The sequence below is a fragment of the Oncorhynchus kisutch genome, linkage group LG29 (genome assembly GCF_002021735.2).
Source record: "Oncorhynchus kisutch isolate 150728-3 linkage group LG29, Okis_V2, whole genome shotgun sequence".
Classification (NCBI taxonomy): domain Eukaryota; kingdom Metazoa; phylum Chordata; class Actinopteri; order Salmoniformes; family Salmonidae; genus Oncorhynchus; species Oncorhynchus kisutch.
Genome location: NC_034202.2, coordinates 6,510,439 through 6,536,495, shown reverse-complemented (window position 1 = coordinate 6,536,495; position 26,057 = coordinate 6,510,439). Strand labels below are relative to the sequence as shown.

At 42.5% G+C, this 26,057-nt stretch overlaps 1 protein-coding gene across 2 annotated transcripts in view; it reads left to right on the top strand.

Annotated features, from left to right (window-relative positions):
* Window positions 1-25,755, top strand: part of LOC109873552 (tenascin-like) — a 51,225-nt gene extending 25,470 nt beyond the window's left edge. The window contains exons 11-22 of one of the 2 annotated variants that reach the window (XM_031809427.1): window positions 3,881-4,156; window positions 16,812-16,934; window positions 17,293-17,436; window positions 19,458-19,577; window positions 19,754-19,897; window positions 20,288-20,418; window positions 20,552-20,684; window positions 20,824-20,975; window positions 21,314-21,410; window positions 24,097-24,258; window positions 24,439-24,602; window positions 24,760-25,755. In XM_031809427.1, the coding sequence (XP_031665287.1) occupies window positions 3,881-4,156; window positions 16,812-16,934; window positions 17,293-17,436; window positions 19,458-19,577; window positions 19,754-19,897; window positions 20,288-20,418; window positions 20,552-20,684; window positions 20,824-20,975; window positions 21,314-21,410; window positions 24,097-24,258; window positions 24,439-24,602; window positions 24,760-24,870 (1,757 nt within the window). In that variant the 3' untranslated portion in view covers window positions 24,871-25,755. The remainder of the gene's footprint in view (window positions 1-3,880; window positions 4,157-16,811; window positions 16,935-17,292; window positions 17,437-19,457; window positions 19,578-19,753; window positions 19,898-20,287; window positions 20,419-20,551; window positions 20,685-20,823; window positions 20,976-21,313; window positions 21,411-24,096; window positions 24,259-24,438; window positions 24,603-24,759) is intronic. The other variant, XM_031809428.1, reaches the window with a different exon arrangement.
* The last annotated feature ends 302 nt before the right edge of the window (window positions 25,756-26,057 follow it).

Sequence of the window (26,057 nt, the reverse complement as noted above, 5' to 3'; positions counted from 1 at the left end):
CTGAGGTTAACAGTACAGTGAGACACTGAGGTTAACAGTGCAGTGAGACACTGAGGTTAACAGTGCAGTGAGACACTGAGGTCAACAGTACAGTGAGACACTGAGGTTAACAGTACAGTGAGACACTGAGGTTAACAGTGCAGTGAGACACTGAGGTTAACAGTGCAGTGAGACACTGAGGTCAACAGTGCAGTGAGACACTAAGGTCAACAGTGCAGTGAGACACTAAGGTCAACAGTGCAGTGAGACACTGAGGTCAACAGTGCAGTGAGACACTGAGGTCAACAGTACAGTGAGACACTAAGGTCAACAGTGCAGTGAGACACTAAGGTTAACAGTACAGTGAGACACTGGGGTCAACAGTACAGTGAGACACTGAGGTTAACAGTGCAGTGAGACACTGAGGTCAACAGTACAGTGAGACACTGAGGTTAACAGTGCAGTGAGACACTGAGGTCAACAGTACAGTGAGACACTGAGGTTAACAGTGCAGTAAGACACTGAGGTCAACAGTGCAGTGAGACACTGAGGTCAACAGTACAGTGAGACACTGTTGTCAACAGTACAGTGAGACACTGAGGTCAACAGTACAGTGAGACACTGAGGTTAACAGTGCAGTAAGACACTGAGGTCAACAGTACAGTGAGACACTGAGGTCAACAGTGCAGTGAGACACTGAGGTCAACAGTACAGTGAGACACTGAGGTTAACAGTGCAGTAAGACACTGAGGTCAACAGTGCAGTGAGACACTGAGGTCAACAGTACAGTGAGACACTGAGGTCAACAGTGCAGTGAGACACTGAGGTCAACAGTACAGTGAGACACTGAGGTCAACAGTACAGTGAGACACTGAGGTCAACAGTACAGTGAGACACTGAGGTCAACAGTGCAGTGAGACACTGAGGTCAACAGTACAGTGAGACACTGAGGTCAACAGTGCAGTGAGACACTGAGGTCAACAGTACAGTGAGACACTGAGGTCAACAGTACAGTGAGACACTGAGGTTAACAGTGCAGTAAGACACTGAGGTCAACAGTGCAGTGAGACACTGAGGTCAACAGTACAGTGAGACACTGAGGTCAACAGTACAGTGAGACACTGAGGTCAACAGTACAGTGAGACACTGAGGTTAACAGTGCAGTAAGACACTGAGGTCAACAGTGCAGTGAGACACTGAGGTCAACAGTACAGTGAGACACTGAGGTTAACAGTGCAGTAAGACACTGAGGTCAACAGTGCAGTGAGACACTGAGGTCAACAGTACAGTGAGACACTGAGGTCAACAGTGCAGTGAGACACTGAGGTCAACAGTACAGTGAGACACAACCGCTAAAAGCTCCCTTATCTGAATTTGTGCATTTTTGTTTCTGTTGAGGCATCTTTAACATTTTCGTTAGCCTTGTGTCTGTTAGACGCCACAAACCCAGACTGACAGATCTCAGGGATGGGGTTGAGCTGGATGATCTGGCCGTCTCAGTTGTAACGTCCAAAGGATTTGATTTCTGGTGGGAACCAAAGGCACATGTTGTCTATGATAGTTGTATTGTAGAATATAGAGACACTCTGGGATTATGGGTATTAAAAGAGGTCCATCTCTGTGGAGATGCCACCGGTTCTAGAATTCGAGGCCTGAGGGAATCCATATGGAGGAAGCAAAGATCCTTGACACTTGAAGCAGTCACAGTTACAGGTATACTGTGTGCTTTTCTTTTGGTCTGCATGCCTTCAGTATGATAGATATCCTTTTGTTGTTAAAAGATCTCTCATTTTAAGTCTACCTTGGATAACAAAGTTAGGATTTGAACGAAAGATTTGCAAAGTTCAAAATCAAGCCTTTTATGTTTTGCATGGTGGTAATTTTAAACTGCAATGGAGCAGACAGTACGCATGGCAATTCTTTACAAAATGGCCATTTGGCTTCATTCCATCTAGTCACTTCTTGCATGCTGAGGATGGCATTCCTTAAACAGAGAGTGTTGCTTTCAAACTATGAAGAGGAATCCATGCCATTTCTATTCCATAGAAATTCAGATGAAGGGTATCACTAAAATTGGTAATAGCAAATATAGCAATGCATACCGTGACTGTACATGCTGTAATTTGCAGGGCATCGTTTTTTTAAACTTAATGTCAGCAACAATAATATGTATGGGTTGTTTAAAAACACCTTGTGAAAATAGAAAAGTTGACACCTTAGCTGAAGAGACAATGCATTAAGAAAACCTGTCTTCCCCAGAATGACTATTTCAGTGGTCACAACCACTGTTTCCCTGCAGATCAGCATGTCATTCAGAAAAGTTGAGTAGACTACATTTGCACACCAATTTACTCCTTCATTAGCAATTTTAAAAGCAACCACTTGCTCTCTGTAGGTATATGCCAAGTTCTGGAAAATCCATCCACTTCATTGTCATTGCTTGCGCCCCCATTCACATTACATTTTCATCCACAGATGTTCATGGTATTACTTGCGAAGAATAATGTTATAGTGTACTTTGCATCTTGAACCAACTGTACAGGACCTGCAGCAACAAGACTCTCAAATTGAACCCTATGGTGTTTGACCAGGGTCCTGTTGCAATATCGACATTAGCATACCACATAGTGCTCACTGTATGTATAGATATTGGAACGCAGACATAGCCGTAGGATAACCTTGGCAGTGCATGGCTTCTTCATCTGTTTGAAGTGTTCCCGGGTACTGTCACTACGGTGGACTACTCGGAACCTTCAAAAATTAATGGCCCTCGTTCATGGGGCCATTAATGCATTAGCTGCTCAGTGTAAACGTACATCTCTGATGCATGTGGATGTTTATGGTCCCTGACAACAAAGGAACCTGCACAGTGCCATAGAGAGAACATGGTGATGAACGCAGAATTATCACTTCCAAACCTCAATAGGAGAAAGTTTGACAAAAGGTAATGAACCTTTTGTTACTGTAATCAATCATTGTGTTTGTGTGGCTATTTATGTTTCAGCTTTTACTCCACCAGTTATTTCTTCTATCCAGATCTTCTTCACACAGGTTAACCACTCTTTTTGTTTTTCTTCTGCCCCTCTAGAGGTTACAGGTTACACTTTTAATCATTTTGGATGTACTTTGATTTAGCACCCAAGTCTACCTCAACCTGATGTAGTCGCTCTGAATGTCAAAAGTGCTCAGGCGACACAGCCTCCTGACACAGGAGCTGTTCATCCAACAGTCCTTCCCCTAGCTCCTCTGATCACAGAGGGGCCTCCATCTCCATCTCTGTTCTCCACAGGGGACCTCCTCTCTGGGGCTGAACCTGAACCAGAGGGCTCCAGCTCCAGCCTGGAGATTCTAGGGGACCGCCTGGTCAACCCCAGATGAAGCCATTGATAGCTTTTTGGTGGAGGTGAATGCTCTGTCAGGGATGGCACAATTTCATGTGACCAAGGTACCAGGAAGTGCCAAGATGGCCGATATAGAAGGCTTGTCCCCTGGGACACGATATTAGGTTTCATTGTATGGGAAGTTGGAGGGGGAGCAGTCTCTACCTCGTCATGCTTATGTCAATACAGGTAAACATAGCAGTGATTCTTTGCTATAGACATCCATAGCCATCGGTCATCTCTCGCTCTCTCCATCCCATCCCATCCGTATTCATTTCATACATCCTCTGGTTCATCCACCTGCCTTTGTATTCATGTGTTCCATGTCATCAAAACTGACTAAGAATGTTCTGCTGAAACACATCACAGTTGAATCCCTGCAATACATTGTATAGTTGATGTGAAATGTCAATATAACATACTGTATATGGGATATACAATATAATATGAAGTGAAAAATCTATTTAGGATATATTTCACATATATTTAATTGACTCTCCCATGATCTGTTTCTCTGCTAGAGGAGCTGAGGCCTGTGGTGGCCAACCTCACAGTCTCTGACGTGACATGGGACAGCTTCAATGTGTCCTGGACTCCCAAGGACGGGGAGTTTGAGAGCTTTGTCATTGAGGTGACAAACTTACAGGAAGGTTTAGAGAGCGAGAACCTCACCCTGTCTGGTGATGCCTTCAGCCTGGGCATTTCTGGCCTGAGTCCTAACACCTCGTATAGGATTGGCCTGTACGGGCTCCACAAGGGCTCCTTCCAGGAGCCAGTGTATACCGAAGTCACTACAGGTACCTGTGAATGGAGGTGTCCCCCAGGGTTCTTTATCGCTCTTTCTTTCTTACTTCTTTATCTTTCTTCCCTGTGCCTTTTGACCAGTTTTTATCTATTCCAGTTGGGATCTGTAGATGGATGAGGAACACACACACACACACATACACACACACACACACACACACACACACACACACACACACACACACACACACACACACACACACACACACACACACACACACACACACACACACACACACACACACACACACACACACACACACACACACACACACACACACACACACACACACACCTCTGCCTGTTTCCTTTCACACTTAAGCATTCACAGCACTGTACCTAGCAAGCAAGCGAGCTCACTGACATAACCCCCTTCAATTTAGCTTTTTATCACCAATGACAATGCTCCATTCTACCAACACCATGCCATGTGCCCTGCTTACCCTCCGGCCCCTGTGTCAGTCTTGTCACCACAGGGCAGGGTGCTGGGCATCACCCACACAAACCCTTTAACCAAAACAGGCAAGCTCCCCCAAGTTACAAACCTGACCCTGTCTCTCCTTGCCCCATCCTCACATTTCATGCACGAAGCCCTCCCCTCCTCCCATTAGATGTATTGTGGTGAGCTTTGATGTGCTGCAATAAATGTAAAAGAAAAACAACCAACATCCCACCCCTCCACCTTAAACAACGTCCATTCATCCTTATATCATCAATATCCCACCCCTCCACCTTAAACAACGTCCATTCATCCTTATATTATCAACATCCCACCCCTCCACCTTAAACAGCGTCCATTCATCCTTATATTATCAACATCCCACCCCTCCACCTTAAACAGCGTCCATTCATCCTTATACCATCAACATCCCCAATCTTCATAGACTGAGTCATTAACCTTGATAGCTCATTTGCCTGCTGGAGTCATGCCTTAACTGAGTGGACAGAGCGGCTGAGTAACCTGGGACATTTTGGTCACTCAGTTAAGGCATGACTCCAACAGGCAAATTAGCTATCAAGGTTAATGCTACCTTTAGACAGGTTACCTTCGTATTCTTGGTAACACAGGGACTTTGGTGGTCTGGTTGAAACATGAAGGTATTACAGACGGGGTCAGGGAGGGGTTGAAAATATCAGTGTCACTTGCCAGTTGGTCAGCACATGCTCTGAGTACGTGTCCTGGTAATCAGTCTGGCCCTGCAGCCTTGTGAATGTTAACCTGTTTATAGGTCTTACTCACATCGGCTATGGAGAGCGTGATCATACAATCGTCCACGGCTGGTGCTGGTGCTCCACTGCTGGTGCTCTCATGCATGTTTCAGTGTTGCTTGCCTCAAAGAGAGCATAAAAGGCATTTAGCTCGTCTGGTAGGCTTATGTCACTGGGCACCTCACAGCTAGGTTTCCCTTAATACTCCGTGATAGTTTGCAAGTCCTGCCACATCTGACAAGCATGAGAGCCAGTATAGTAGGATTCAATCTTTGTCCTGTCATGATGCTTTGTTTTTGATGGTTTGTCGGAGGGCGTAGCGGGATTTCATATAAGCATCCGGATTAGTGTCCCAATCCTTGAAAGTGGCAGCTCTAGCCTTTAGCTCAGTGCGGATGTTGATTGCAATCCATGGCATCTGGTTGTGATATGTATGTACGGTCACTATGGGGACGTCATCGTTGATGCACTTATTAATAAAGCTGGTGATTGATGTGGTAAACTCCTCAATGCCATCGAATGAATCCCGGATCATATTCAAGTCTATGCTAGTGAAACAGTCCTGTGGTTTAGCATCTCACTTGTACTTCCTGCTTATGTTTTTGCTTGTAAGCAGGAATCAGGAGTCTAGAGTTACGGGCAGAATCGACAAATGGGAGGGTGAGGGAGAGTTTTGTATGTGTTTCTATGTGTGGAGTAAAGGTGATCTAGAGTTTTTTCCCTCTGTTTGCATATGTGGCTTGCTGGTAAAAATGAGGTAAAACTGATTTAAGTTTGCCTGCATTAAAGTCCCCGGCCACTAGGAGCGCCGCTTCTGGATGAGCATTTTCCTGTTTGCTTATGGCCTTATAGAGTTGGTTGAGTGAAGTCTTAGTGCCAGCATTGGTCTGTGGTGGTAAATAGACAACTATTAAAAATATAGATGAAAACTATTTTGGTAAACAGAATGGTCTACAGCTTATCAAGAGGTATTATAACTCGGACGAGCAGAACCTCGAGACTTCCTTAATATTATAGATTGTGCATCAGCTGTTGTGAACAAAGAGCTGCCGTTCTGTTCTGCCGATTAAACAAAGGCGGAAACATTGTGTACACGTAAAGTTAAGATCATTGCAGAAAAAATATATAAATAGCATAATTGGTCAGGAGACGTAAAACCAAAAATGGCAACAACCAAAATGATCCAAATCCTGTCATGGTGAGCTAGTGGGCTTGCCGGCTTTTGTTCCAGTCCAGCACTAAGGACAGGTGGATAGTTAATTATTAGAAACTGATGTGTTAGTGATGTACTGGAACAAAACCCGACATACCCAGCAGCTGTCCAGCGCTGAAGTTGGAAACCCTTGCCTTGGTCACATTTTTACACTGAATTCAACGGTACAGTTTTGTCAACCATAATCGTCAAGTCTAGCAAATCCGAAGCACATTTTTACTGTCATTGATTCCCTGTCCTCTTTCTCTCTCCGACTCTTTGTCTATCTGTCACTCTCCCGGTTTGTGTCAGGGTCTTCCTCTGTGGCTTGTCTGTGCACTGAACAAAACCTAGGCTACTAATCTATTTCAAATCAAATCAAATCCAATTTTATTTGTCACATACACATGGTTAGCAGATGTTAATGCGAGTGTAGCGAAATGCTAGAATACAAGCTGGTCCTGGCCTGGCTTAAATTGGGATAATGATGATGCACTTATATGCCACACGTCATTGTTATTCACGTGACACATTATGTTCAGTTCTGATTTGTTACACTACAATACATGATCGTCATTCTTCACCACATCCCCCAAAAGCTTGCCTGTTGTATTGTCAAAATGAAAATGTTCATGTAATACATTTTTCAATATATTCAAAGGCTATAGAGAATGGCAGGTGGGAGGCGAGTGCCATGTGAAATTGCACTTATTATTCTCATATCTTTGATATGCAAAATAATCTACAATCTGTTTTCCTCACCTTAAATTGAGTATGTTATAGCCAACGGCGTGACATTATAGGCATATTGTATTGCACATTTCATCTTACTTGGAAATCCAATAACTGTTTCTCCCTTTAGTGAGCGAACAAGCGGTTGGCAATCTGTATGTATCTTACTTAACATCCAAGACTTTCTCCATCTCCTGGACTGGCACTGAGGGAGAGTTTGCCGGTTATGTCCCGGATATGATTGATTCTAACTGGTTGAGGAAGCCAGATGAATATAGCATTTCCCAGAATGCAATGTCCCATGTCATCACCGGGCTAAGGCCCAGTACTGACTATATACAGTTGAAGTCGGAAGTTTACATACACCTTAGCCAAATACATTTAAACTCAGTTTATCACAATTCCTGACATTTAATCCTAATAAAAATTCCCTGTCTTAGGTCAGTTAGGATCACCACTTCATTTTAAGAATGTGAAATGTCAGAATAATAGTACAGAGAATGATTTATTTCAGCTTTTATTTCTTTCATCACATTCCCAGTGGGTCAGAAGTTTACATACACTCAATTAGTGTTTGGTAACATTGCCTTTAAATTGTTTAACTTGGGTCAAAGGTTTCCACAAGGTAGCCTTCCACAAGGTTCCCACAGTAAGTTGGGTGAATGTTGGCCCATTCCTCCTGAAAACACGGGTGTAACTCAGTCAGGTTTGGAGGATCCTTGCTCACACATGCATTTTTAGTTTATACAATTATACATTTATTTAAGTTTGCATCGGGCCGCTTCTGGGGGGATTCTGGTAAGATGCCGGCAAAGTCGGCTGAATTCCGGTAGACGGAAATGGGCCGATCCTGGGCAGTCATTCATTTTGATTCCGGGTCGAGTCCGACACCCGATTCCGGGCCGAATCAGTCAGTTCCCCCCAGAAGAGGGCCAATTTCCCATTGCTAGCTAGGATGCGATAAACCAGTGGGGGGAAAGAATCTTCATTAATGTTTAACACACACAGGACAGACAAATCACTACATTGCCCTTTGCTTAGAAGTTTTTTTTAATTGAAAACAATCATAGTACGGTACTTTTTTGTTACCCAGAAATAATTTGATATGAGATTTTTTTTTTTTTTTAAATGGCTGCATTGGACCTTTAAAACTTATTTTGAAACACTGACAAGGCAGAAATGTGTGCCCCAGTAGCAAAATAATTGATGATGACCTCTCCAGGGACACAGCCAAGTTTAAGAGGGACTAATATGCAAGATTTGGATACAGTGTTCCAGTGAACATTACAGAAAGGTCTGTCTGGACACAATATTCTTGGATGAGAATCTTCACTTTAGTGTTTCAACACCCCCTTGTCTGCATGACATTTTACAGTTTTTATTGTGAATGTATCACTCATTTCTAAACATGATATCAATCTATTACGCTTTGTGCATGACTAAATTCTGCTTATTGAATTTGGGTTACCTTTGCAATCATTGCACACATCAACTACCATATGTATTCTAACCACGTCTTATCCTTCCCATACCCGACCATAACCACCCCTCCCCCAAAACAACTCTCACTCCCTTTAGCATCATTACCCAAAGTCGAAAACTTTACTATTTTAGAGATCACCTCATTTGGCTTCCTTGTGTCCTGGGAGCCGCCTCATCCTCAACAAAAGAAAGGGGCTCCCTCTACTGTTGGCTTCAGCCACTTTCAAATAGTGCTGTCAGACAGGCTGGCTACTGGAGGCCCAGGAGTTCACTGTCCCTGGCAAGCAGAGCTTCCTGAACATCTGGGGCCTGATCACTGGCATAGCCTATGAGGTCAGGCTTACTGGGGTGTCCAGTTCTGGGCTGGTCTCCCGACCACTGACCACAGTGGCAGTGACTGGTACCACCCACAGAGGCGGCATGGCCGTTGAAAATGAGAGGTTATGAGCCCCCTTCCAATTTGATCAATTTGTAAGATATAAAGATCTAGATTATTTCACACGCAATTCAATCAAATACATTGAATTTGGTGCTCTGGCCACACTACACACTGTAGGCCAAATTCTGAGATACACTCAAGTAACACAAGTAACTTGAAAGGATAGTTCACCCAAATTACAAAAGGACAGACACATGGTTTTGCATTTGTGGCTCAAATCCCATCCAAGTCATGGGACCGATATTACAATTTTTCAGACATCATGTGTGACTTTGGTGAGCTTCACAATCAATTTTAGATACTTTCGGATTATTTAGATGTGATGCGCGAAAAAAACTAATATCGGTCCCATGACTTGAATGGGATTTGTGCCACAAATGCTAAAACATTAGCATTTGCAAGCCGTGCCAGTTAAACTAAACCAAGGCATGGATTGCTGTTATACCTTGTCTATAATAAACTGCTTACAGGGTAAGGAAACCAGTACAGTATGTCATTTTGTCATTTGGGTGTCCTATCCCTCTAGGATTTGGCCCTGTTTCTCCATCACAGTGAGGTGTCATTGGGACAGCTTGTGGGATCGGTCACCATTCAGTTGAAGTGAAAACACAGGTGGACTTTACTTAGCCTACTGTTTTAATTCTGATGTCAATTAAGTCATTAGACTTTATTGACCTATTCAATGGGGTGATTGATTCCCAACTTGAACTTTTACTGTAGGCCTATCACAAAAACGAGTAGCCTTTACTCTGTAATCTTCTGAGAAAGGATAAGAAATTGATGCCATAAATTCCTTGCTTTGGTGGAGAACCCTCAACCCAACTCACTACCTCCAACATTTCTCATCCTTTTCCAGAGTGATCTGATTACTCTTAATCTCTTCTTCATCCTTTTCCTTCTCCTCGAGGTCTTGCTTGTGTTTTCAGTTTGAAGCTTAATTGTTACAGTGAAGCAGTGCGTGGTGCTCTGCATTTTCCTCTCTCCAAAATATGAAAACTTATTTTTATATTTGAAACTATGTTTTACCTCAGATTCATCATAATGTGACGCTAAACTTTACGGTGTAAAGGATGTTGTTTTCAGTGGACACATCACTGTCACATCACTAAGAATTGCTTTACACAATCAAGCAATATCTAAGTTTCACCTGTAAATATTAGACTGATAAGGCATTAACAAAACCAGTCTTTGTTTCCAGTTGAAAACGTCAGAGGATGGTAAGGAGTTAGCTCGTAACGACCTTAGGTAGGTTAGGTTTTGTTAGGTACTGTTCGGCGTAGTCATGCCTTAGGGTCCAGTCTGGAGCGTGAAGTCATTAGTTCTGCTTGTTGGTTTCTGCATAGAAACCTAGTGGTGCCAAAAGCCCTGGTCTGCCCTAGAAAGACTATGTAAATTATGATCCCCAAAACAGACTCATACATTCTTTTAAGAGGCCATTTTGGGCTCTAAAAATGTTTTTACTATGATCAAGTTCGATCCCCATGGTGAATTATTTATTAAATTAATTAAAAGTTTGATACAAATTGAGATATTTAATTAAATAATGATCCATTCTGAGCACCACATTTGTCGTCACACAGGACGTTGTCATGACACAGACCAATCACGGGCCGGCAGGCTAAGAGGAGGCTCCGTGTTGACTCTCTCAGGCAGGATGAAAACGACTACATTGACCATGATCCTTTTGTTAGTTACGGCCACTTTCATCATTCAGCCCCATTCAGCCCCATTCAGCCCCATTCAGCAATATGGCGCACTTCAAATTCAAATACTTCCGGCTTCATGAGCCATTGAGAGTTTTCCATAGGAATACGTGGATGACTGCAGTGCTATCACTATCTCCTGGATTTAATGTCTATGGGCATAGCAGAGAATTTTTGACCAAACTTAGCGATACTTCCTTAATACCTCAATTTTCAAAACATCCACGTCTAGTAGAAGGGAGTTCGTTTGAATTAAGAAAATTAAATAATATCATTAATATTATTATATATTATTATTATTATATATATTAATATATTTTTATATATATACTATTTATTAAACAGTAACATGCAAAACACACAAAAAAAACAGAACAGCCAGAGGGATTACACAAAGAAATAGCAAAAAAATGCATACGTTTTAAATATTCTAAACCGTTTTAAAAATCTGAAATCTGAAATCTTTTTTCTTCAGAAATGTTGATAAAATAAAGAGATTTACGGCATACTGGTGTTCGATCAGTGTAGTAAAATAAAATGTCAAACTTAGATATTTCAATGGTTGTATCCATTGTGTTGCCAAGATCAGTCCAGAACACCTCACAATTTAAACAATTGCAAAATAAATGTTCAATAGATTCAGTTTCTAGTTCACAAAAACTGAATTAACTGGTAACATCAGGTATATATTTAGAATTCCTGTAGAAAACATCCCTTAATAAAACGATTGTTGAATTTCTTATCTAGTATACCTATGCCGTTCACCTGGATTCTGCTTACAATAGCAGATGTTCCAGAATAGCCTTAGCCAAATACATTAAGACTTAGTTTTTCACAATTCCTGACATTGTCCCAGTAGGTCAAAGGTTAACATACACTCAATTAAAATTTGGTAGCATTGCCTTTAAATTGTTTAACTTGGGTCAAATATTTTGTGTAGCCTTCCACAAGGTTCCCACAATAAGTTGGGTGAATTTTTGCCCATTCCTCCTGACAGAGCTGGTGTAACTGAGTCATGTTTGTAGGCCTCCTTGCTTGCACACGCTTTTTCAGTTCTGCCAACAAATTTTCTACAGGATTGAGGTCAGGGCTTTGTGATGATCACTCCAATACCTTGACTTTGTTGTCCTTAAGCCATATTGCCACAACTTTGGAAGTATGCTTGGGGTCATTGTCCATTTGGAAGACCAAACTTTAACTTCCTGACTGATGTCTTGAGATGTTGTTTCCACAGAATTTTCCTCCCTCGTGATTCCATCTATTTCTCTAAAAAGTATGACCTTTGTCTCCATGTGCAGTTTCAAATCGTAATCTGGCCTTTTTATGGCGGTTTTGGAGCAGTGGCTTCTTCCTTGCTGAGCGGCCTTTCAGGTTATGTCGATATAGGACTCGTTTTACTGTGGAAATAGATACTTTGGGACCTGTTTCCTACAGCATCTTCACAAGGTCCTTTTGCTCTTGTTCTGGGATTGATTTGTACTTTTCACACCAAAGTACATTCATCTCTAGGAGACAGAACACGTCTCCTTCCTGAGTGGTATGACGGCTGCGTAGTCCCATGGTGTTTATACATGCGTACTATTGTTTGTACAGATGAACGTCTGTAAACAATTGTTGGAAAAAGGACTTGTGCACAAAATAGATGTCCTAACCGACTTGCCAAAAATATAGTTTGTTAACAAGACATTTGTGGAGTGGTTGAAAAGCAACTTTTAATGACTCCAACCTAAGCGAATGTAACTTCCGACTTCAACTGTATCTACTGTTTTCGCCTTTTTCAAGCCATAGTTTTCTGGACCTTATAAAGGCTCCTCTAGCCTTTTCCTCATCAAATGTATCTAGTTGATACTGTAAACCATTCAATTTAGCTTTCTCATTAAGATCAAGATGCTCAATTTCTGTGATATCAGCAATGTACTTAGAAAGCTCAGATACCTAATCTCCTCCTTAAAGCCATTTCCCATAAGCAATACAGGCTGAACGGATTTTAAATTTCAGCAGTTCTCAGTATTTCCCATTTCTGCATTAGAGGTAGATAAATTCCAGTAAAAGCTAAATTGATTCTTGAATTTAAAAAATGTAATCATCATGAACTAACAATAGGTTATTACATTTCCAATAACCACCAGAGTATTTATTTTCATCATTAATACATATTCTTACAGTCAGCCATATGACTTTATGATCAGTCAGGACTGCAGGCACTATTTTTACCTCTACAGTGTTGGGCTCAAGGCTAGAGGTTATCACCCACAAGTCAATTCTTGATTGTACTGAACGATCTCTATTACTCCATGTACTCCACTGTTTCTCTCCAGGGGTTTTAACTCTCCGTAAATCAATTATGTCCAGGCTTTGGCAGAAATTCACCAATTTGTTCACACCAATGTTAGGCCTATGGGGCAATCTATCAGTCTCATTATAATGAACCATATTCAAATCCCCACCAACTATAATCTGACTGGATGGATAATTTCTCAGAAGGCTTTTAATAATTTCCTCAATTGCCTCTATATAAGTAAGTCATTTGGAAGACTAGAACAGTATCCATATACATTACACAACACAAATAATCTGTCAAGATCTGCGCTGCAGTCCTTACAACAACAACAAAAATACACACAAAAAAACCGTTCCACTTCAGCAGGTTTCGTATCCCCCCGGCATTGATTGACATAAACTTCAAGTCCATATATACAAAATAGAAAGGGAAACCCTATGCAATCTCTACTCTACCCTCTCCTATAAAAAGGTGCTTCATAAATGTATTAACGGAAGTCTTACCTTGTAAACAATAGCAGCACAATTCAAAACTAGAATACTCAGTTTGTTGTTGGGGAAGGGGCTACCTTGTTAGCCTACTGACGGATCAAATCACTCAGGTCAAATTTATTTTCCTGTCGACGAAAAAGTGTCAGATTCCCCTATAGTGTCCACCCTTTCTTGATTTCGGGCCTGTCGGACGAGAGGCCACAACTTCTCCCTTGCTGCCTTGTCTACTGCAGTCAGATCCTCACCGAATTTAAGTTATCTCTTTCAGAAAGGTGCTTTCCTTTGCTTTCTTCCAAACTGCATCTCTTGCTGTGCGGAAATCGAACTGGATGAGGATCGAGCAGCTGTCGAGGGAATCTTGCTTCTTCCCCAGTTAGCGACATTCACAGCCATGTGTCCAATACAGTTAGCGACATTCACAGCCATGTGTCCAATACAGTTAGCGACATTCACAACCATGTGTCCGGGGCCACACGGTTACAAATGTCTTGCGCTTTACATTCTAACCCTGGTCCTCAGGGACACCGTAAAGCCATAGCACCCACCTTCTCTGGTATCGCTCTGCTTCCAACAAGTGCTCTTGCATGTCAGCCATGGTCTTCTCCTGTGCAGTACACATTTAAGATCTTTGATATTCTCTTATGCATGATCCAGAGAGGTCTCGAGGTCACCGATTTTTGTATGTGTTTTTGTGTATGATTTTCTCCAAACCATCGGCTCTTTCATTTATCTTTGCAGTGACCGCTTCGATTATGTTGACCTGGAGTTTGGAGCACAAAGACATTTCTTTTTCTTTTTTTTTGTGTGTATTTTTGGGTGCAAGGCTATTGAGTGGAATTTCTGAATCAACTGAATTTCCAGATTCCTCAATTTCTTCTCCTGACAAGTCAGGTGGCGGTTTCTCTCTGGTCTATGAGTGGTCAGCTAGTAACTGCATTCTCCTCCCTTTGCTCATTATTTTCTTCCACCAAGTTTCAGATCAAATTAGCAGTCTACTGAGCGTTGTTCTCTGTTGTGTTTCCGATAAACCGAGTTTTGTTACATTTAAGTAAGTTTGAGAGGGATAAAAGTTAAGGTTACTCTGAGCAAGACAAATTATTGTCTGCACTCGACGCCATCTTCTTCTCCCCCCAAGAAAATTAAATAAATGTTTTGCTCCATGAGGTAATCCAACAATGTGTACACCGTCATCTTGTCTATCTTCAAAACCGGTGTTGCTCTTCTCTCAATTTTCTAAATTCAATCGAACCCCATGCAATTAGACACAGATGTTTGGAAGACATTGGTTGTATTCCAAGTCAGGAATTGAGGAAGTATCGACAAGTTAAGGTTGGTCGAAAATGATCTGTGCTATGCTAAACAGTACCTATCTAATAATGTCTATTCACCAACTTAAACAGAGTAACGGTCTGACTAGGCAATATTTTTATAGCTAGTTAGGCCTTTGGACCAGGAAAACACAGACAAATCAACATGCCATTTCCAGCATGAAATGTCAGTTGACCTATCCAGTCATTTGTTCCTTTACCTTTGAATGCACTGAATGTAGAACTGGCATTATGGACGCATGCGGGTGTGGATGGATTGTTTAGCCAACATCCTTGGCTTGATGCCACAATAATGGAGAATAGTGGGCCTGTAAGTGGATGTCAACTTGCTAACTGACTTCAATAAATGTCTCCACAACCATGAGCGTGTCTATGTCTATATCAAAGGAATGCAAAGCACCGTGACTGTGACCGCATGCTAACGATTTGAAAGCATGGCAGAGTGGCGGCAAGTTTAGGAGAATGTAACCAACAACTGGTATGTGTACTCACCTTTTCCGTCTGATCGCCGAAAGAATGCCTTCCTCAATTTTGCTTTCTAGTAATTGGATGTATGTTTCTCGACAAATTGAAGTGTTTTGCGTTTCCAACCAGAGGCTGAGCCAGAAGTGGAGCACATGTTTGTCTCGGACATCACATCAGACAGTTTACACCAGGCCTGGATTACGGATGAAGAAATGTTTGATAGACTTGTGATCAAAATTAGGGACTCCACAAAGTTTGAGCATCCACAAGAATGAAATGTCCTCGGTGATGAGCGAACCAAAGATTTAAATTGAACAGGACTCACCGGAGGCACCGAGTGTAAAATCGAGCTGTACGGTGCTACATTGGAACAGATATTTTAATAGAGATCTATTGTGCCAAAGCACAATGTGGTCTATATCTCACACAACTTTTAACTGTCTGGTTTCTCTGGAAACGGGCGTCTACAAGAAACAATAGGCTACTGTTCTTTGTTTGACTGGGTTTTCTGATAATGCATTTTGTTTTGACTGGTTTTATTTTTTCAAGAGGTATGCCTTCAAGGAAATGCCTTAATTACCACTGATCATTCTTTGATGTGCTAATAATCCTAGGCCTGCTGAGCATACTTCAGGGTTTAAGGGGCGTAACCATTGGTTACGAGTTACCATTGGTTTTTCATGTTTCTTTTTCCCCAGTTGATATTATTTTCAGGAATATGGAGACACCATCTTGCATTTGATCTGTGGTGCTTCTTATACTTGAAATGCAGATCAAATTCCATGTGTTTTGATGCCCATTGTAGATTCATTTTCATTGCCTATACATTTTACTGATTAAACTGATTAAAGAGTTAAAGACACAAACATATTAGCTTGTTGCAGCATGTTTGACAAAAGTTTAATGTATTGGTATTCATGCATCGAAATGTACTCATTAAATTGACTCCCCTTGATAGCCTGTAATAGGGATGTATGATATGCACCACTGTTGATATGTAGATTGTGGGTTGCAGCACATGTTTCAAACCTACTCGGGCTGGGGTGATTATGGTGGGCCTTTGTACGTTTTCAGGAACTATGTTTTCTCACTGGAATTTCATGTCTTTCTGGAGTTATCATTTTAGCAAAGTCTTTGAGTACATGTGTGCGCTTTTCTGATTTCTCACTGTGCATATTGACATACCATAGGCAATAGGACTAATAAATCAAATAAACTGACCTCAGTAGAATCGATTCCTGATCAAAAGCCAAACTCAAACAGATCAATCTAACTTTTGTTGTTTTTGTGCTTGCCTTTTTAACCCTGAACCCATCGCTGTGCCAGGCCTGGGTACTCCAAGGGGCATCCGCTTCTCTGAGGTGACCGAGTCCTCGGCCATAGTCCACTGGACCATGCCTCGTGCCAGAGTGGACAGCTACCGCATCGTCTATGTGCCCCTCCAAGGAGGTGAGTGAACAGGCTTCAATAGTGACAGTGAAGTCTACCCATTCTAATAAGGATATTGGACTGCACTTATATAGTACTTTTGGCCTCAAAAGAGCTTAATGTTGGATGGGTTAGGAGGAATTGTCTCTCTAGTTTTCTCTCTAATTGGACAAAGCACTCCCTCTAGTGGACCATAGGCTTCTTCACACAATCACAGTAGTCTCTCCAACTGCTACCAAGGGAGAGAAAGGAAACTATTTACTTGAAGTGGATTTAACAGTACAATTGAACAAAAATGAAATCTGTTTATGAAAATTGATTGACTCTTGAGTAGAAGAATGTAATGTGACAAAAATGCTATATTTTCTCTCATCAACAGGTAGCCCAATGACAGTGCTTGCGGATGGGACTGAGACCCAGGCCTTGCTGCCTGACATGTTGCCAGGGGTGACCTACCAGGTGACCATATTCTCCACGAAGGGCCTGGAGGAGAGTGACCCAGGGACAGACACCATCACCACAGGTGTGTGTGTGACTTCTGTTGAGCCTACATTTATATCAATCTGAATGGACCTTTTACTAAATACATGAAATTACATAGGAATTTACATTAAAGCCACAGGGCTATGATGAGAATAGGAGGAGAAATGTCTGGGTCATACATAGACATTATGAGCCTTTCATAATTCATTAGCTTTCATACATTCTTACTCAGTAGCAGATATTGTACTTCTCTACTTGTACCAACCAGTCAATTATTCCATGAAAAAGTATCACATCATTGTATAGGGGCAGTCCGTAGTGCCATTGCGGTAAACCATATTACCGACACACAGGCAGTCATGAGTCATGACTGCAGTAAAATTCCACGTGACCATTGAGTCACGATAATCTCCTTTATGCACTCTGGACATGCTTTTGTAGTGAGTATCCAATTTGCTAACGACCATCAGGTCCATATCACCTGGCACTCAGGATACTATTGTCCCTCTAACCACTCTGACGTCAATGCAAATGCATTTGAAAATCATATCAAACACATATCATCAACACAGTAGGCCTACAGTGCTTTTAAAACTCAACTCGCCGTGATGATCAATTTAAAGAAAGAAGTTCAACAGCAGGTTGAAACGGTGTAAAACATGGTTGTTGTGGATGTTGTTCCAAAGCCTAACACAATGTAATGGACAGCGCTTTCTAAGGTAACGATTCATTCAAAAACATACACATATGCATATTATAGCTTATGCACATACATAGGCTTATGAGCCCTAAAATAATACTGTATTAAAATGATGATTGTGCCGTTATACAATACATAGCCTACTGCATATTATGCATGGCAGAAAAACATAAAACAAAACTGATTTAAGATGTCTTTGGTACATAATTGGTCTAGCCTATACCCCAGAATCAAACAAATGTGAGTAATTGCCTGTGAGTGCGAACTGTGTTATTATGCATAGTGGATGGACTGGTTACCTTGTGCTACGTTCCAACATGTGTATCCATGAGTCTGTGAGTGCGAACTGTGTTATTATGCATACTGGATGGACTGGTTACCTTGTGCTACGTTCCAACATGTGTATCCATGAGTCTGTGAGTGCGAACTGTGTTATTATGCATACTGGATGGACTGGTTACCTTGTGCTACGTTCCAACATGTGTATCCATGAGTCTGGGAGAGAACTGTGTTATTATGCATAGTGGATGGACTGGTTACCTTGTGAGGCTGGGAGAGAACGTATAGCCCTAGGCGATGCGGTTGGTTCATTGCTTGCGTAGGGTGATTTACAGTTAGCCTACAATTAGTGCATTTGTATTTGATAATGAATAGCCTAGTAATAGGGCATTTAAAAATATATATTTTCATTATTCATGAAGTGACACATTACCGTTAGCTATAGGCCTACAGAATAGCTCACCTTCATGCGTTTCCATCTCCTCCTCTCTCGCCTGTATTACTTCCTCGAGCGCGCAGGCGGGCTGTCAACAGTTTCGTGAAATATGTTTCGTTGCGAAAACATCTTACTATCGATGTTCCCGAACAGATTTAATTTGGTTTCCCAAATTAAGCACTGGGTGGCAGCAGGATTTATAAACATACTATATCTTGTCAGCTAAATGAACTCGCCTACAGCCTATGTCATGGAGTATAGACCGATACTGTAACATAGGCCTATAGTGAGCCAAGTCATATTATTTTCTTCTGAAATACATTTTCACAATCACAATGTTTCTTTAGAGCTGACTAAAAATAAATAATGGATTTATTGTGATGATGTAGCCCACATTCAATTTATTTATTATATATATTTTTAAATGTAGATGTTGCAAAGGCACTCATATTTATGTTAATTGACGGTAAATTAGCGTGAGACCGGCAGTCGTTTGCATGGCAAGAAGCTGCTGACTAAATTTCATGACCGCCACAGCCCCAGGCAGTCGCAAGTCACAGTATTGTCAGTACACGTTTGTTTGCTGAAGCTGTTGTGGCTGCTGGCCCTTGTCTGTAACAAGCCTGTGTGTTTTCCTCCTCCGTAGCTCTGGACAGACCTCAGGGTCTTTCTGCTGTCAATGTCACTGACACGACCGCCCTGCTGCTATGGCAACCCACTCGGGCCACTGTCGATGGCTACGTCATCACCTACAGTGCAGATTCAGGTGTGTGTTTCGCAAGAGTCCCAAGGCACAGATTGCCAGGAGCTGACCTGTATTTGTGTACATGATGTATCTATCAAAGGTATCCCTCATCATTAGCCAAATAGACACAGCACAACAGGAGTGTTGGTAGTGGTAACCAGGTGGTAACACTGTTCTCTGTCCTCTGCTGTCTGCAGGGTCCCCAGTGATGGAGCATGTTTCTGGGAACACAGTGGAATTTGAGATGGGCTCTCTGGTCCCTGCCACCCATTACACAGTTGGGGTATACGCCATGAGGGAGGCACTGAAGAGTGGCACCACCACCACCGAATTCACCACAGGTAATGCTCCAATTGGATGCTTTATACAGGAGCATTGGGTCTGATTTTCAATCAAAAATCTAACTCTGTCCTGTAGTATTTTATTGTTCACACACTTGACTCTGTGCAGTATTGTATTGTCCATAAATGCAATAATAATGTAATAATAAAATCCCCTTAAATTATTATTTTGCATTTTGCAACACGATGATGTGACTGGTGACATTTTGCCTCTTGAAAGCCCGATATGTTGAAAACTTGACTGCTCACATGCAAAACATTTTGCTGCTGTATCAACAGTGGACTAATGAAAAACATACCAAAAGATAGTTTTGAGTGGATGTTCCCTTTTACATGTGTTACGTATCATGTACTGTATAGGATCCTTCCTTCTCGCTTTTTTGTCTGTAGATGTGGATTCTCCTCGCGACCTGGCAGCCAGTAACGTCCAGACAGACAGTGCCACTCTCACTTGGAAGCCCCCGCGGGCCGACATCACCGGATACGTCCTCACCTTCACCTCATCTGACAGCACAGTCCGGGTACGTAGGTCTTTATATGAGTCAGCACACTCTGGCTTCAATGCAATCAATCGCCCGTGGCTATTTTACAGGTACATTTTCCAAAGTGCTTTACATGATGAATAAAGATGGATTTGATTTGAATTGAATACAGGAAGTGGTCCTGAGCCCTACAGCCACATCATACAGCATGACTCAGCTGAGTGGCACTACCGACTACAACGTCAGGCTACAGGCCATCGCTGGAGCCCAGCGGAGCCGCCACGTCACCACCGTCTTCACCACCAGTAAGTAGACTGCTACACACCATTTTCTTCTCCTCACAGCTTTGCACTGCATAGGAAATAGGATATAATTTGACAACTGCCCAGTGTACTGTTTTTGACAAGTGTGTGTGTGTATGCGTGCCTGCACGTACGTGTGTAGTCGGAGTGTTGTACAGATACCCTAAGGACTGCTCACAGGCTCTGCTGAATGGAGACACCACCTCTGGCATCTACACCATCTACCTGGGAGGAGAAGAGAGCCAGCCCATCCAGGTCTATTGTGACATGACCACCGACGGAGGTGGATGGATGGTGAGGAACACACACACACACAAGCACACGTACACGCACACGCACACACAAACACGCACACACACACACACACACACACACACACACACACACACACACACACACAAACACAAACACAAACACGCACACGCACACGCACACACACACGCACACACACACACACACACACACACACACACACACACACACACACACACACACACACACACACACACACACACACACACACACACACACACAGGTCTAAACACCAGGTTTGATTGGATTTACCTTTACATGTTTGTGAAAACCAAAGACACCAGGGCTTGTATGACAGGTCCTGTGAACTCTCTTTGCAGGTGTTCCTGAGGCGCCAGAGTGGAAAGCTGGAGTTCTTCAGGAACTGGAAGAATTACACTGGTGGCTTTGGGGACATTAATGCTGAATTCTGGTTTGGTGAGTCCACATCTCTCCACCCCTCCTTGTGTTTCTCTTTTTATTCTGCGTTTGTGGCCCATGCGGGAATCAAACCACAGTCCTGGTGTTGCATCGCCATGCTCCAACCAATTGAGCCATCAAATCAAACGTTATTGGTCGCATACACAAATTTAGCAGATGCGGGTAGAGCGAAATGCTTGTGTTCCTAGCTCTAGCAGTGCAGTAATATACAGTGTGGAGAACAAGTATTTGATACACTGCCGATTTTGCAGGTTTTCCTACTTACAAAGCATGTAGAAGTCTGTAATTTTAATCATAGGTACACTTCAACTGTGAGAGACGGAATCTAAAACAAAATCCAGAAAATCACATTGTATAATTTTTAAGTAATTAATTAGCATTTTATTGCATGATATAAGTATTTGATCACCTACCAACCAGTAAGAATTCCGGCTCTCACAGACCTGTTAGTTTTTCTTTAAGAAGCCCTCCTGTTCTCCACTCATTACCTGTATTAACTGCACCTGTTTGAACTCGTTACCTGTATAAAAGACACCTGTCCACACACTCAATCAAACAGAATCCAACCTCTCCACAATGGCCAAGACCAGAGAGCTGTGTAAGGACATCAGGGATAAAATTGTAGACCTGCACAAGGCTGGGATGGGCTACAGGACAATAGGCAAGCAGCTTGGTGAGAAGGCAACAAATGTTGGCACAATTATTAGAAAATGGAAGAAGTTCAAGATGACGGTCAATCCCCCTAGGTCTGGGGCTCCATGCAAGATCTCACCTCGTGGGGCATCAATGATCATGAGGAAGGTGAGAGATCAGCCCAGAACTACATGGCAGGACCTGGTCAATGACCTGAAGAGAGCTGGGACCACAGTCTCAAAGAAAACCATTAGTAACACACTACGCCGTCATGGATTAAAATCCTGCAGTGCACGCAAGGTCCCCCTGCTCAAGCCAGCGCATGTCCAGGCCCGTCTGAAGTTTGCCAATGACCATCTGGATGATCCAGAGGAGGAATGGGAGAAGGTCATGTGGTCTGATGAGATGAAAATATAGCTTTTTGGTCTAAACTCCACTCGCTGTGTTTGGAGGAAGAAGAAGGATGAGTACAACCCCAAGAACACCATCCCAACCGTGAAGCATAGAGGTGGAAACATCATTCTTTGGGGATGCTTTTCTGTAAAGGGGGCAGGACGACTGCACCGTATTGAGGGGAGGATGGATGGGGCCATATATCGCGAGATCTTGGCCAACAACCTCCTTCCCTCAGTAAGAGCATTGGAGATGGGTCGTGGCTGGGTCTTCCAGCATGACAACGACCCGAAACACACAGCCAGGGCAACTAAGGAGTGGCTCCGTAAGAAGCATCTCAAGGTCCTGGAGTGGTCTAGCCAGTCTCCAGACCTGAACCCAATAGAACATATTTGGAGGGAGCTGAAAGTCCGTATTGCCCAGCGACAGCCCTGAAACCTGAAAGCTCAGGAGAAGGTCTGTATGGAGGAGTGGGCCAAAATCCCTGCTGCAGTGGTCAAGAAACCTGGTCAAGAACTACAGGAAATGTATGATCTCTGTAATTGCAAAGAAAGGTTTCTGTACCAAATATTATGTTCTGCTTTTCTGATGAATAAAATACTTATGTCATGCAATAAAATGCAAATGAATTACTTAAAAATCATACAATGTGATTTTCTGGATTTTTGTTTTAGATTCAATCTCTCACAGCTGAAGTGTACCTATGATTTAAAAAATGTACAGACCTCTACATGCTTTAAGTAGGAAAACCGTCAGTGTATCAAATACTTGTTCTCCCCACTGTATAAGAATTCACAACAATGTATGGACCTGTACTGACCTCGCCTTCTGGATGATAGCGGGGTGAACAGGCCGTGGCTCGGGTGGTTGATGTCCTTGATTATCTTTTTGGCCTCCCTGTGGCATAGGGTGCTGTAGGTATCCTGGAGGGCAGGCAGTGTGTCCCCCGTGATGCGTTGGGCAGACCTCACCACCCTCTGGAGAGCCTTACGGTTGCGGGCAATGCAGTTGCCGTACCAGGCGGTGATACAGCCCAACAGGATGATCTCAATGGTGCATTTGTAAAAGTTTGTGAGGGTCTTAGGGGACCAGCCAATTTCTTCAGCCTCCTGAGTTTGAAGAGGCTCTGTTGTGACTTTTTCACCACACTGTCTGAATCTGTGGACCATTTCAAATCGTCAATGATGTGTACAACAAGGAACTTGAAGCTTTTCACCTTCTCCACTGTGGACCCGTCAATGTGGATGGGGTTGTGCTCCCTCTGCTGTTTCCACGATCAGCTCCTTTGTTTTGTTGTCGTTATTTTTCTAGCACCACTCCGCCAGGGCCCTCACCTCCTCCCTATAGGCTGTCTTGTCATTGTTGGTAATCAGGCCTATTACTGTTGTGTCGTCTGCAAACTTGATGATTGAGTTGGAGGCATGCGTGGCCATGAAGTCATGGGTGAACAAAGAGTACAGGAAGGGGCTGAGCACGCACCCTTGTGGGGCCCCTGTGATGAGGATCAGCGTAGTGGAGATGTTGTTTCCTACCTTCACTACCTGGGGGCGGCCAGTCAAGAAGTCCAGGACCCAGTTGCACAGGGTGGGGTTCAGACCTAGGGCCCCAACCCAGGAACCACGGAATGGTACTGTGATGTAATTTCCTGTTGTTGCAGGTCTGGCCAACCTCCACAAGATGACAACAGCAGGCCAGTACGAGCTGCGTGTGGACCTGAGGGACAACGGGGAGTCGGCCTATGCTCAGTATGACAAATTCACGATCGCAGAACCCCGTAGCCGTTACAAGATCCACATAGGAGGGTACAGCGGCACAGCAGGTAAGGACAATGATGATAATAGCTTTATTTACTAGTGTTCCTGAATAGAACATCAAATATAATCTGGATTTTGTTCACCTCCATTTAAATATCCCAATACACTTTATAGTAAACTGTATAACTCTGATTGACCTATTCACATTTGTTCACACCAGTCACTGTGTGCCACTTATTTCCTAGGTGACTCTATGACTTATCACCAGGGCCGACCCTTCTCCACGTATGACAATGACAATGACATCGCTGTCACCAACTGTGCCCTGTCCTATAAGGGTGCCTTCTGGTACAAAAACTGCCATCGTGTCAACCTTATGGGGAGATATGGTGACGATAGTCACAGCAAGGTACGGAAGCCATCTTTCTGCTTAACAAAATCAACGTGTGTGTGCGTGTGTGCGTGTGTGTGTGCGGGAGTATTATATTCTGGCCAGAGTGTGAAACAAGATTATTGCAGGCTTGTTGTTATACTGCGGTGTGTAAAAAAAATTATAATCTTTTCAGGGTATCAACTGGTTCCATTGGAAGGGACACGAGCATTCAATACAGTTCGCCGAAATGAAGATTAGACCAGTCAATTTCAGAAACTTTGAAAGTCGAAGGAAAAGATCATAGACTTTATACTGCCCTCCTCCCCCTAGCTCTCTCCAAGCCTCCCCCCACCCTCCCAGGAGCATCACCCCTTGACCCTCTTTTGACCCTCAATCTTCAGTTCACCAAGTCACACATCAAGCAAGGACAATCATGTTACTGAATGTGTTTTTATCCAACTAGCTGTCAATATTGGGATGGATACGTTATACCAGAAACGTCACAATCTGACTTTTGTGTGTTTGATTTATTTCATTGTTTGTGTTCATTGGAAAATTTACAAGCAAATCATGGCTCCTTATAGGTCCAAAGATATTTGAATATACCAATTAGCAATAAGGCAGATTGATTATGAAATGTGAAACAATGAAAGGGTTTTCAGTTACTCTTTTTGCTAATCTCCCACACTTTCACGTTCTTTCTCTGGCAATGGATTGAAAAACCGTCGGAGCATTCAGAACCCATTGTACATTACTGTGGACAACACAGTTGAACTAGCAACATTTCAGAGAAAGGTGACAATAATAATGTGGCTTGATGCCACATCCCTCAGTCTTCCCAAGGAGGGAGAAAATAAAGCTATATAGGTTAGCAAAGTTCCCCTCTATTCATACAGTCAATCCTTCAACAGACTTGAGGGAAAGACTGACTAAATTAGGCATAATTTGTTTCATGTTGAGTGATTGATATTTAGAATGACATTTTCTATTATTTCCAACTGATTTGCATTATGTCCACATATTCAACAAAGTGGGACAACTGTTCTTGAGAAGATCATGGTAGGGGTTTCAACCAGGGATATAATTGAATACCAGTTTAAATTATGCTTTGATTTAGTTTTCAACTGAATGAAAAACAGATGTCTATATGTAACCCTCTCGATACAATAAAAGATACTTTGTTAAAAGGTGTCAGCCCTTTTTTTGGCTGCCCATATTACATTGACCAGTGCCCTTTATATACAGTACCAGTGTTCCACAGCAGATGGCAGTGTTAAGTCTTCATGTGTCCTACCTTCATCATAAGAAAAGTACTAATCAGTGTGCAACGTCACACAGATTGAGAGTATATTAACTAATAGGTCTACAATTTGAAATACAAATGTATTCAACAAACAATAGCACACCTCAACTATCATCTTCTGTAAAAGTGGCTCTTTAATGTTGTCTGTTTGTAATGTAGGGTAAACAATAAATAAAAAACAATCAGGA